Genomic DNA, 14,787 nt, shown 5'->3' on the forward strand with positions numbered 1-14,787 from the left:
AAAAATTGCTAGTGTCCACTAATCAAAGATATTGAAAATGATCTGAAATAAAGAGTAAAAATTAGTATTCCTAATAAATGCCAACTAATTTTTAATTTTTGGGGGGACTGACCAAAAGAAAACGATTATCCTTGTTACCACTTTCTCAATTCTTATAAATGCCTGCACACAGCCTGTTCAGATATTCACATAGAAGTAAAATTACACTTTAATGAATATCATTACACTTAATGGGGATAATTCCATATGTAGGTTAATAAATTCATAGTTTCTCAGACTGGCTTATATGATTACAAATTCTCTTAAATCAAAAATCCTATATGACAAAAAACAAGTCCTCTAATATTTTGATCGACCTAGATATGCTTTCGCTATTGTATACAGATATGGTATCTTTACTTGGAAATCTTTAAAATTTTATCATTAAAATGTAACCTCTTTTTTAAAATGTTTAGGTGATCTGCAAGGTATAGAAAGTGTATTGAGGTTTCTGACAAAAACAAAATGGCTTGGGCTTTGTGGTTTTTAAAGGTACAACTACCATGAAATCTTTAACAAGAATTAAGAGAAATAGAGTAAAGATGGAAATTTAGTGACCAGATCTTCAATTTTTGTATATCTGTAAAGAACAGAGGATCTTGGGGAATTTCAAACTAAAGGGAGGGTAAGTATACTCTAACGATATATATACCAATAAAGAAGGGGAAGCAGAGGGATGAGATTGATTCTAGACTCCAAATTTTAAGCACCTTCAAAATAATTATTTAGTGAACTAATTAGATTACTTTGCAAAACCATTTATAACAAGTCACATTTTGTCTTCATACCTGAAGCCCAGGTGTCAGATAACTAGGAAGTCAGCATCCAAACCAAAACAAAACAAGACAGAACTCTCATAATTTATCAATGCAATATTTGTCTTGGGAAATAACATATTACAAATTATTTCTTTTTGGTCTGGACCAGTGATTTTAGGATTATAGGGGAGGATATTTTCTCTACAAATCTGATCTGTAATTTACAGCCTTAAAGAAATTAAGTAACATGCCCAAGGCAGCACCATTAATATGTGCTGAAGGCAAGACTTGAATTCTGGTTTTTGTAATTCCAAAGCCAGCATCATATCCATTATCTTATGTTACCTCTCTCAAATAGGCAAAAATTCATAAAGTCATACATTAAAAGGCAGCATGGCTGATGGTCAGAGAACTGCTCTTAGAATTGAATTTAAATCCTGCTTTTTGATACTTACTAGCTGGGCTCATCCAATTCTCTACAACTATTCCAAAAATTCCAAAGAAATGGCTAATCTGTATTAGTGGAGAGCACTTCCACACCAGGGAGTTTCCCCATCTTGATAAAACAAAGGTATTAAGAGGAAAACTCCCACAAACTTCTCAACTCCCTCAATCAATTAATATGTTACTCAAACACATTAAATGACATTCTATTCTTTATAACAAGCAAGATTATTCTATTTTTCCATAGCATCTCCCTCCTCAATTTCGTTATTTATGTTTTATGTATACTGAACACATGATGAATTGTATATGAATAAAAACACATGAACATGTATATAAATAATTGTGTATACAACATGTGAGTATATATGCAAAGGAAATCTGAAAGGGAGGTAATGCAGGTGAGGACAATGCACAATGGAGACAGGTAGAGTTGAAAGATTAATTGCACAAAATTTCTTTAAAGAGGTTTTCGTATTTCTTTCCTTAGCCTGACGTTTTTCTTCTCACTGAGTGCTACAATCCTCCTCAAGTTTTAGCCTTTATTCTCCTAAACCTCTTCTACATTAAATTCCAACTTGCAATTTATAAATGACTTGGCTAGTTCAATATTTAGTTATCAAAAAAATCAAACTAAAGCATCCACTGAAAAATAGTTTGAAGATTAAGTTGTGCATTTAACAGAAAAAAATGGATTTTTAATAAAAACCAAATGAACACCAAGAAATATGAAGAGATTTTAAAAATGAAATAGAAGGTCTAGAGGAAAAAATTAGAATAGCCTACAAGACCAGTAGTAGACCTTACCCAAGTAATAAGACACCATAAAACTAGGATAAACCAAACAGAAATCAGTAACTCCATGAAACAAAAAGAAACATTAGAGCAAAATCAAAGGACTGATAAAAATAGAAGGGGAAAAAAAGCCTAAACACTATATTTCCAGAAATCATAAATGAAAACTGCTTAACTTGATTAGAATTGGATGACCAAGTAAAGACAGAAACCACAATCACCTCCTAAAAACAAACAAAAACTAGAATAAAGAGTTCTAGGAATATCAATAAAAATCCAGAGCTCCTTCCCTATATTGAAACAGTTCAAGTACCAAGAAATCACATCAAGATCATATAAGACCTGGTAGACTCTACTATAAATTTGGAATCTTAGAATAAAATCATCCAAAAGGCACAAGTCACAGTTTACAATTAAGAATAATTAACCTTGCAAAGCATTTTTTCCTTGTAGGATTATGTTCTACAGAAGGAGAAAAAAAATCATCTTTAAAGAAGACAGGACTTCCTAGCACGTTGTATGAAAAAACCAGAGCTATGTCTCTGAAATACAAGAGTCTTGAGAAATCTGGAAAGGCAAACTAATTTGATTTGAGCAACTGAAAGGAGATTTCAGTTTGGAATATTAACATTTTCATAGGGGAAAATAAAAAAGTATACCTTCAAATCTTGAATATATCAAAAAAATATAGAGGAGATTAAATGAGAACAACAGAATCTGGGAGTAATTAGTTCTCTTCTGAGAACAATTTATATAATGACAGCAACATAGTAAGGAAAAATTAAGTTTGACTTGGGGGGCTCTCAAATCTGGCTATAAAATTTCTAGTTTTTGTTTTGGGATCTTTTTTTAGAAGTTGGTCATTGAATTCTTTCAATTTCTATTTTGTCCACGGGCTCTAAGATTTTTGGTTAAATTTAGCATAAAAGTATGTGATAGTCTTTGCTACTAACAGCAATACAATGATCCAGGACAATTCTGAGGTCTTATGAAAAAGAATGCTATCCACCTCACAAGGAAGAAATGTTGGAGTAGAAATGCATAAGAAAACACATGATTTGTCAGTTGTTTATTTGGGTATATATTTGGGGGTTTTGGTTTTATAAGATTATTCACTTACGATAATGAATAATGTGAAAAATTCTTTTTTTTTTTAACCCTCACTTAATATCTTGGAATCAATAATGTGTATTGGTTCCAAGGCAGAAGTGGTATGGGCTAGTCAATGGGGCTTAAGTGACATGCCCAGGGTCACATAGCTGGGAAGTGTCTGACGTCACATTTGAACCTAGGACCTCTCATCTCTAGGCCTGGCTCTCAATCTACTGAGCTACCCAGCTGCCCCTTGGAAATATGTTTTGTGATAATACAGTATAACCCAGATTGAAATCCTTGTCAGCTCTGGGAGAGGGGAAGGAAGAAAGAAGAGAGACAAAATGGATCATTTAACTTTAGAAAACTTATGTGTAAATTTGTTATTAAAATTAAAAAAACCATAACAGTAAAAAAATTAGCATAAAAGTAACATTTAAAAATAAAAATAAGAAAACAATAAAGGGGGCTTATTTACAACCTAATTCTGACTGTCTGAGGAACTGTTTAGAAATGAAAGGATGACAGTGACTTATCAGAGTTCTTCATAGAACAAAAGAAAGAAGCCATATATAGCTTGACAGGCACGCTACATTTGAGGTCATAAAAAAAGGTAAGAATAGATTAATATTTTGTAGGGAAATTGGCCCAATAACGATGAGAATCCCTCAGAAACAAAATACATCAAGAAATTATTTTGAAGAATAATGTGGATGGAAGGAATTCCTCTCTTCCTTCAAGATTGAGATCAAGCCCCATTTCTACATGAATAAAGTCTCTGCTGAAATCATCCCCCATCTCCAAATGCAAATCCCCTCCCTTCAGTATTTTTTACTGATTTGCTTTTATTGTCATTATATGTATACAGCATAGGCTTAAACATGTACCTGTTGATTCCAGGTGGAATATAAATTCCTTGAGAGCAGGGATTGCAATATTCTTTACATTTTTTATATCTAGTACCTATGGTAGGAGTTTAATGAATATTTTTAATTAATCCAAATTTTTAAAAAGGCTTATATAAAAAACAAACGTAAGGGCTAATGTCATATTGAATACCAAAGTTAATAGATAGCAGAATTGTCAGGATAAAAAAAACAAACATGTTAGAAAGAAACAATCAATATGATGAACAGAGATATCCATGGGAAGATATGCAAAGTGAAGTGAGTAGAATCAAGAAAATGACACAGTGACTATAACAATAATGGGAAGAAACTAAGTGAAAGAGTTGGCATAACATTAAAATGACCAAGCTTAATCCCAAAGAAGAGATGAGAAGACACCCATCCTCCATTCTTTGCAAAAGTAGAGGACTAAGATTATGTACTGTAGCATATATATAAGGTTGGGCTTTAGCTTTTTCATTCTTTATTATAGAAGATGGGTCTCTGGGAGGAAATGGGCAGAAGGACATATTGTGAAATATAGGTTATATAAAAACAGAAGATAGCATCTAAAAATGTAATGAACGTTAATGCTGAGAATCAGCTGAGGGTGGTGGTAATAATAATAATAAATAATATTAATAATGATAGCTAATATTTTACAGTACCTGCTATGTACCAGGCATTGTACAACGCACTTTGCAAATATCTCATTTTATCCTCACAACTCCGAAAGGCAAGTACTGTTATCTCCAATTTACACTGAGGAAATTGAAGCTAAGTGAGGTCAAATGACTTGCTCAGAATCACACAGATAAGTGTCTGAGGTCAAATATGAACTCCGGTCTACCTGACTCCAAGGAGAAGGGAAGGGAATAAGCCTTTAAATATAGCACCTACTGTGTTCCAAGTATTGAGCTAAATGCTTTGCAATTACTATCTAGCTTGATCCTTACAACAACTCTGAGAAATTGGTGCTAGTAGTGCCTCTATTTTACAGAAAAGGAAACTGAGATAAAAGGACACTTAAATGCTAAACAAAAGTGGTGGCTGTTTAATCATTTTCAGTTGTATCCAAATCTTCATGACACTATTTGGGGTTTTCTTGGGAAAGATCCTAAAGTAAGTTTCCCAGTTCATTTTAGAGATGAGGAAACAGGGTTAAGTGACTTGCCCAGGGTCCTACAGATAAGTGTCTGAGTCTGGGTTTGAACTCAGGTCTTCATAACTGCAGACCCAGCACTAAATCCACTATGCCACCTAGCTGCCCAGATTACACATAAGTAAAACAGTATGAATGAGCACAGTAAAGGAAAATATCAGATACAAGGTTAGTATATAGCAGTAATTATCTCACAAAATCTTATGTTAACTCATCCATTCACCAACTAGTTTCCACTTCCTTTCCCACAAAATAGCTACTCTCCTTTCAAATACCTTTCTTCATTAGCAACACAATAGGTTAAGTTTCTATTTTCTCATTTTTCCAAAGTGATAGAGCTGTCTACCATTCAAAAAGGGCAAAGAACAATAAAAACAAGTTTCTGATATCTGGTAACCATAAACAAAAGTCTTTTAATGTCTCTTAGAGGGCAAAGTTATATTCTGTTACAACTTATAACCACCAAAACTTTATATTTCTGGAGTATAATAGTTATCCTTACTATTTCATTTCTATAGAAGAACATGATCTCATGATACAGGGAACACACTTATGCCTGTGATATCTAACAAGATTGGAACTTGCTTAATCATTTATTAAAAAAGAATGCATATCATACCTACCAGAATAAGTAACTGCAGTGGTACTATAAGTAGCACTCTGGGTGTAGGATGGCACTACGGTAGCTGCAGCTGCTACTGGTTGTACAGTGGATGATACAGGATATATGGAGAAAGTAGTTGTTGCTGGACTTGGTGTGGCTGGTTTTATGGCTGTCACTTGCCGAGTTTGCTGGGCTTGAGTATACTGAGTTGCACCTTGGCTATACCCTGCTTTAGGAGCTGAACAGCAGGGGTAAAAGGAAATTAGTTAATTGGAAGGTGTAAACCATTTTTAAAAAAACCCTTCATCATGATTATTATGAAAACATAAGCATGCTCATAACAATTAAGAGATCTTATGTTACCAGAAGTCTTCTCTATATACCATCTAATTTCCAATTAAAAATAAGCAAAAGGGCTAATATGGTTTTAGGTTAAATTAGGACAATGTCCAGAACAAAGGAAATTATAGCCCTAATACATATAAATACTATTCAAATGTACATAAGCCTCATAACTACTATTCAAGGAATATTTTAAGAAGGGCACTTTGACAAACTGGAATGAGAAATGAATAAAGTGGCTAGGATGGTAATGAACCAAATAATCATAACAAAGAAGATTAAGTTGAAGCACCTGGAATATTTAGCTTAGCAAAAATACTTTAAGGGAACATTATAGCTTTTTCTATGTATTTGAAGGGCCATCATGTGAAAAAGTAATTAAGATTTGCTTTGCTTTGGCCTGTGAGAAGAAATGGGAAAGAGGTAGAAGTTATAGAACTTAAGATGCTATTTCAGAGAAAAGTACTAATTGCAAAATTTACCTCAAAAATGTAATGGAGGGAAAAGCTAGGTGGCTCGCCCAGGCTTAGAGATGGAATGCTTGGGGTTCAAATTTGGTATCAGATACTTCCTAGCTGTGTGACCACTTAATCCCCATTGCCTAGCTCTTACACTCTTCTGCCTTGGAACCAACACATGGTATTGATTCTACGACAGATGATAAGGGTTAAAAAAAAAAGTAGTAGTATAATGGACTCTTCTGCAAGTATTCAGCCTCAAGACACCAGATCACTTCACAGATAAAGTTGGAGCTCCTAACAAATCCGTATAGAGTACAATGCTTTACACTGAGAAAGTTATTTTAATACAACCCACCTGTCTGGTAGTAGGATTCAGCAACAGAAGGCTGGGGCTGAGCAGCAGCAGCTACAGCAGCTGCAGTTGCTGTTGGTTGTTGATAGTACTGCTTACTATCATATGCTACAGCTGGGGCAGTAGATCTCACATATGAGTATGAGTCCTTTAAAAAATAAACATGAGAAAATCTTGTCATAAGCAAATGCCATAAAGGTGTGGATGGAGTAAGGGGCAGTTTACTGAAAAGGTTGATAAAAGAAAACAGAATCAGTCTAAGTATGCCCAGGAACTTATTATAACATCATGGAACTGAATTCAACATGCAGCCCATTTATGAAGACATGACCATGGAAGAAACAAAATGACTGCATTAAAAGTCAAATTTGCTTATAGAGTACATATGAGATTACAGATCCATTTAGGTAGTTAACAATTTAATAATCTCTTATAGGAGTGATGGCAAACCTATGGATGGGTGCCAAAGATGGTACACAGAGTGCTCTGTGGGAGCTCGGACACCCCAGCTCATTACTAGAAAGGCAGAGGGACTAGGGCAGAGCTGCTCCCCTCCCCCTCTCCATAGTGCCTGACAACATTTTTCTACATCCCCACTGGAGAACACAGAGGGTAAGGTGGGCAGTTCATAGGCAGCAGAGCTGGAAGGGAATGGAGCCCTGGGGCCACTCCCCTCCCCCACCTCTCTACACTTACTGAGGACATTCTTCACTTCACCTGTCCCTCCACCCAGCAGCCCAATGGGAGCACTTCTTCCCTCTCCTGTGTGGGGTAAAAGGGAGCCAGGGTGTACCCAGCATTGGGTGGGAGGAAGGGCATGACACATGGGTCTGGGGATGGGGTGAGCATGGCAGGTGGTCTGGGGTGGGGGTGGGGCCTGGTACTCCATCTCAAAAAGGTTCTCCATCACTGTCTATAGTAATATATACAATGAAGAGCTATGAGTAATCTAAATTATTTTTTATCTAATATTGCAAATTTAAATAATTTTTCTTAATGAATTGCCTCCTCACCTCAATCTAATATTCTCCTTCTAGAATGTACACTCTTTGAGATGTTTATTATAGCTATTTTTGGCAAAGTTCTCTGTGTATATGTGTTAGTTCTGTGTGTATGTGTTAGTTCATGTATGTTTTAGGCATATTAAACCACAGCTTTCTAAACTTAAACAAAAACCTGTACATGGAAATGAAAAATTAGCTATTAACAATATATTTTCAAATATCTGATAGCAAATATAAAGGATGCTTTACATGTTTCTTGCATCATACTCTAAAAAGGATACTGAAGAAAGTAGGAAAGGTCTACATGAGACCAAAATTATCCAAAATGTGGAAAATTAATCCTATAAAAAGAAATTTAAGGAGTTTGGGTTTTGCTTATTTAAAATGTTAAACAGAAGGCTAAATTGCAACTTGATGTTTATTTTCAAATACATGAACTGTATCCATGTACATGAAGTCTGAACAATGAAAGCAGAATAGATGTTTATAAAACCTCTCTAATGGCTTCCAAGGTTTATAATCTTAATGATTTTGAAGAAGACAATTGGTCTTGAAACTTAACTAGATGTCCTGTTTAAGGCCCTTTCCTATTCTTGTTATGATTCAAAAGCATCAGTTTTCTTACCTGGTAATTCTGTGTAGTGGCTGGAGGTGGTGGAGGTGGAGCTTCTTGTTGTCTCTGGGTATAACCATAATCTGTTGCTGTGTGAGCGGTGGGGTAACCTCCATAAGCAGCAGCTGTTGCAGCAGCTGCAACAGCTACTGGAGCAGGCCTGGCAACTGCAACTGTGGCGGCTGCTGGTGCATAGGCAGCAGTAACCGTGTGAGCAGCTACTGGAGCCTGATGGACAGTGTAGCTAGCAACTGTAGTTGGATGAGAGTAGGCTACACCCGAAGCTGGCTGCTGGCTATGTTACAGAATGGAAAAATAAATTTAATGCCACTTAATATTAATTCCTCACCTCAATACATTTAAATAAAACAGTATCATGAATCATAAAGACAAAGAGTAGGAATGTGGTATTATACTATAAAAACGTCATTTACTGTTCTAGAACCTTTACCCCAAGATCAATTCATATTATTGGGCTTCAGCTCAGACAATGATTTAAGGCAATTTATCATTAAGAAGCATGATTATTATCATTAAGAAGCATGATTAGCAAATTGAATGCAATGTATAGAGGAAATCTTTGGTTGGAAAAAAAAAATACTTTCCCTGGCTATAGAATAAGTTCCATTAATCTAAGGGTACAGAAATTAAAACAAAATACTGAATGTCCTATGTAGTTTTTTGGTTTGCCAGCAGTGGCTCTTCTAGACTACACATAATATAGTGGTTCATATGGGTTAAGATTCTTGGCATTACTGCTAAACTTCCATTTCTTTTTTCTAATACTTGCTGCGGTAAATAATATCAAAGTCCTGAGCTGTAATTAATTATTAGTCCCGAGACAAAAAGCAGAGTATGAAGAGAGCAAAATGGAAACAGCAGGGTTAAAGTGGCGAATTTGAACCAGACTGGTTCTGACTCAGATTTTTTTTTTTTAATTAAAAAACAAACCAAAAAAAAGATGTTCCCATGTCTAGCTTCATACGGCCCAGCTTGCCTGGGGAATTAAGACAGATACGGTTCCACTGTATCTTGTCAAGAGCTACAACACATCAGAATACTAAAAAAATTTCCTGAAGCCAGCTATGCTCCCTATATTCCCTAGGTCTATACTGGCCTAAGAACAATCTGAAATCTTCTCAATCATTTAGTGCAATAAGAGGGGAATTACTAACATAACTCTACTCAGAAACCTGGGTCAGCAGAATGTCTAGGCCTCATTCTCCATGACAAATTTCTCTACTGAGCCCAACCTCATTATCCATTAATTTAAGATATCTACACACTATTACTAACTATTACTGGCTACAGATGATCCAGAGTTCATCATGTTTGTCTGTCTGTCTTTCTTTCTTAACCCTTACTTTCTATCCTTACCTTCTGTCTTAGAATCAATACTGTATATTGGTTCCAAGGCAGAAGACCGGTAAAGGCTAGGCAAAGGGGATTAAGTGACTTGCCCAGGGTCATACAGCTAGGAAGTATCTGAAGCTAAATTTGGACCTAGGATCTCTGATCTCTAGGCCTGGCTCTCAATCCACTGAGCCACCTAGCTACCCCCTATCATGTATTTCTGCTAAGGATACTTTTGCTAAATCCAATGAGCAAAATCATTAATTGTACTTCAAAAGTGTATCTTGCTACTCTTATGCTGAATTATTTAAAAATCAGACTTTTAAAATTAGCATGAATTTCTCCTTAAAAACAAAAACAACTGCTAAAAACTTATGGTATTCACAATAGTCTTAATGACAACATAAGCTTTAACAATGACTCTTAGTTGAAGAAGAGTCAATAAATCCAACCTCTTCCTCTCAGACAAGTCACTCAAGTTGGAAGATAACTCTAAGGCCATCAAACTCTACCTACTCTACAACATACCGAGCAGCTAGAACACTTTTAGTTGTTGTTCAATTCTAATAGTTAAGTTTTACCTTCTATCAAGGCTGCTTCCATCTCTCAAATTGCTTCTATCTAGTTCTGTACTCTGGAGCCCAACAGAGCAAGGTGTTTTCCTATTCCACATGATAGTTCTTCAAATAATTAAATTAGGCTAATTATCAATCATGTCCCATCCCAAAATCTTTTTTTCTTTTCCAGGTTAAACATTCCCAATTAGTTTAACCAATTCTCATGACACATTTTTCCTAATTGCCTTCCCCTATTCACACTCCAGTTTATTTATATCAAGATCATCTCCTCAGTCCTTGATGCTATATAAAATACTGTCTAGCCATTCCTCTGTCATTTGTACTTGAAGTTGATTTTTGTGGAAGCTAATGTATTTTGATCAACATTTATTAAGCACCTACCATGTGCCAAACATTGTGCTATGTATTGGGAATATGAAGGCAATCAAGTGTATGATTTTACATTTATCCATGTTAAATTTCATTTTATTAGATTTAAACTTCTGTTCTTGGCTACATAAGTATATTTGATCTTATTTTTGATCCAGCATCCAATATGTTAACTATCCCTCCCAACTCTGTGTCATGTATGTTTGATAAATGTTCCAAACTATACTTTTCCCCAAAGCAATAATTCACACAGTGCCAACCTCAGTTTCCTGGGGCATTCCACTAAAGATTCCCTCAAAGTTGACATCTAGCAGTCAATGTCTCCTTTACAGGCCATGACACCATTTCCAAACTAACCAAACTGCATTTTTTGGTGCCATAACTTTATCCATAAGAAAAATATGAAATATCTATCATATGCTATACTAAAATAAAATCTAAGCAAACTGTTTCTACGATTTTTCTGACTTGGTAGTCTAGTAATCTTCATCAAAAAGGAAAATGAGATAATCCAGATGGCCAGTTCGTGACCATTATTACCATGCTGGCTTTTTCTGGTCACTGCTTCTCTTCTACATAATTCATTATGCATCCCTGTAATGCAAATTTTTTAGACTTTGCCAGGAATTGAACTCAAGTTCTCTGGCAGATACACTATTCTCATCAAAAGAAGAAAAAAAAAGAAGAGATGAAGAGATCCAGTTTTCAATTCTGCAGCACTTTCTCTAACCATATGTCTTCAAAAATCACTAACAGCAGCTCAGCAGACACCCACCAGTCCCTTCAGTATCCTAGGATCTTCTTTGCCTGGATATGAACTCACCAAGGGCAGTCAAGTAATCCCACTATGTTCCCACCTACCTTGAACACAATTTGTCTTGGGCAGCTTTAGCTCTACCTTCATTTAACCAATTCATCTTGATTGGTTCCTATCACTGCATTGGTCCTCTCCTTTCCCGAAAATACAGCTTTAAAAAACCCCCATGAAATCCTTTTTGTTGTCCTTACCTTTTACCCTTCAACCTCAGCTCAGAGTCTATACTTAAAAATATTTATCATTCAACAAATATTAAATACCAAAGTATGTGGCAGAATGAAAAAAGATGGAGAAGCACTAGAATAAGATAGTTACACCCAAGAACGGTGACCAAAACCTATCAGTCTCCAAATTTCAAAATTCTTTTCAATTCTTTGAATCTAGCTCTAAATCTTACTTCTACTTTCAGTGAATCAAATTCATTCCCAGTACTGGGCCTTGGTTTCACTTCTATTCTCTGCCACCCTATACACTCGACTCTAGTCCAAATTCCACTAAGCTCACTACTCACAAATGTCCCATATAGCTGGTCTATCCTATGTACTAGCCTGAGAACATAGTTATTTATTTTTATAGAGAAATATGCTGCATTCTAACCACATGATCTTTAGAACACTATTAATTTTTTACAATAGTGAATGGTCCTTAAGCTAACACAACTCAGTTTGAAGTTACTCTACTAATAAATATAGCTCTAGCCTTATTTCACATTATTCTTTATATATGTATGTACCAAGCAAAGTGGACACCCTGATCCCTGAATATTACATTTCGTATTCCAACTCCTCCTGCATTCATCTAAACCATCTTCTTTCCTTGGAATAAAATTTCATTTAATTTTCTCCCTTAAAAGCTTTACCTTTTGGGGGCAGCTGGGTAGCTCAGTGGATTGAGAGATAGGCCTAGAGACGGGAGGTCCTAGGTTCAAATCTGGCCTCAGACACTTCCCAGCTGTGTGACCCTGGGCAAGTCACTTGACCCCCATTGCCTAGCCCTTACCACTCTTCTGCCTTGAAGCCAATACACAGTATTGACTCCAAGACGGAAGGTAAGGGTTTTTATTTAAAAAAAAAAAAAAACAAGCTTTACCTTTTGGCAAGGCTGCTAACTCAGATCTATCTTCTGTTAGAAGCTTTTCCTGTTATTCTCTCCTCCTTCTTAGTACAATTTCTATCCTGAAAATTCTTTGTATTTATTCACATAAATACCTCAAACCAAGTATAATGTAAGCTCCTGGATAGCAAAGATTACTTGTTTTGTATTGGTCTCTAAAGTCCTAATAAAGGCCTTATACATACTAAGTGCTTACTAATTATTGAACTAATAAACATATTCTCCTATACAAAATGATGAAACTTGCAGGTAAATAAGATCTAACTAGAAGGGCCATAAGTCAGACAGAGTCCTCTCTTCAGACACTGCATTACCTTGTTTTATCACCATTGCAAGATAACAGTTTTTCTACTATCTTAGTAAATGAGGGTCATTGCTAATATAAAAGATAACTATGGCTGGCAAAAGCAGATGATACATTATATTGAAGTACTAAAGACCTAATTTAATTTCTCTGGTTATCCCAAGAAGGTACAAGATTTTTCTGTTATTACAACTGAATTGAGTTGCCATCTTCAACTTTTCCCCATACAATTCCTTGTTGCCCAGAAATACATCAAGGTCTTCCTTATCTTTATAAAACTCTCTTTTGGCCCTATTTACTTTCCTAATATCCCACCTATATCTCCCTTCTTTTTCACAAACTCTCAGGAAAAAAAAAAACTGTCTACATTCAGTTCCTTTTACATTTTCTCAACTCCTTGAATGTATCATCAACTTTACTCAGCTAAAACTATTCTGTCCAAAATTAATAATGATATTTTAATAGCTAGATCAATTTTTTCTCAATCATTTTTTGTTAGCATTTGACACTGTTGACCACTCTCCTCCAAAGTTTTTCTACCTATCAGATCGCTACCCCATAATTATGAAATGAGACCATATCTTGGTCCTTATCTCCATAATCTCCTAAAACTCCCATAAGTTCAACTATAAACTCTGTACAAAACTTCCAATATCTAGTCTCTTTTCTTTGACTATTCACTATTCCTCACTATTCATTATTCTGTACATTTTTATTTTTCCTTTTCACCTCCACCCCCATACCACTCTAATCCAGATCCTTATCACTTCTTCCTGAACGACCACAAATGTATTCAAATTGGGCTTCCTGCCTGAAATCATATTCCACACTGGTGTCAGTCATTTTCCTAAAGCACAGGTATGATGTCACTACCCTGCTTCAATGGCTCTCACTTGCCTCTAGATCAAATAACAAACTCTGCTGGCATTAAAAAAGTCCTAATCACCCTGACTCCAGCACATCTCTCCAGAAACAAACAAGCAAGCAAATATATATCTGAACCTTTGCTAAAGCTGTCTCCTATACCTAGAATAAAAATTCTCAGCTATATCTCTCAGAATACTTAAGATTACTTAAAAGTTCAGTTCAAGTACTAAATGAGGTTTTACTCAGTCCCAATAGCAAAAGCTAGTAACTCCACCCCTCACTTTTTTTGGGGGGGTGGGGGGCGGGGGAAGGGTATAGAGTCTGTTTAGATTCACATAGTATGTATATAGCATTTATGTATGTATATGTATCTCCTATTTTTATATATTAATTTTGTTTCACCAATAGAATGTAAGCTTCTTGAGGGTACTAACTTTCCTATCCTCTTGAGGGTAGGGAGGATTTCTTTTTGTCTTCTTATCATTGGCACCTATAACAGTTTCTGGCACACAGTAAGCACACATTGATAAATGCTTGCTAATTCACTATGTGATTATAACTAAATTAAATCAACATCATTTTAATAATAGGAAAAAAAGTACAAATTATATAGCTAAGTATAGGGTTAAAAGCTAGACCTTGATTTTAATTAAATGGGAAACTCTTAAGATCAGGAAATGCTTATCAAAACTGGGAGGCATCTTCTCCACAATTTATAGTCTCAGTTGCCAAGACTCTAGGCCCTAGAGAAATAAGAAGGAACTGACTTGCCCAGGATCACAAAGCCAACGTTTCAGAAGCAATACTTAAACCCAGGTTTTCCTGGCTCTGAG

At 35.6% G+C, this 14,787-nt stretch overlaps 1 protein-coding gene across 3 annotated transcripts in view; it reads right to left on the reverse strand.

Moving 5' to 3' along the window:
* The window catches only part of ZFR (zinc finger RNA binding protein), a 73,687-nt gene that overhangs the window by 46,602 nt on the left and 12,298 nt on the right, over positions 1–14,787 (reverse strand). For all 3 annotated transcript variants that reach the window (XM_001365752.4, XM_007487500.3, XM_007487501.3), the window contains 3 exons: positions 8,566–8,848; positions 6,940–7,084; positions 5,801–6,019 (listed from right to left, as the gene is read on the reverse strand). In XM_001365752.4, the coding sequence (XP_001365789.1) occupies positions 5,801–6,019; positions 6,940–7,084; positions 8,566–8,848 (647 nt within the window). The remainder of the gene's footprint in view (positions 1–5,800; positions 6,020–6,939; positions 7,085–8,565; positions 8,849–14,787) is intronic.

The sequence above is a fragment of the Monodelphis domestica genome, chromosome 3 (genome assembly GCF_027887165.1).
Source record: "Monodelphis domestica isolate mMonDom1 chromosome 3, mMonDom1.pri, whole genome shotgun sequence".
Classification (NCBI taxonomy): Eukaryota; Metazoa; Chordata; class Mammalia; order Didelphimorphia; family Didelphidae; genus Monodelphis; species Monodelphis domestica.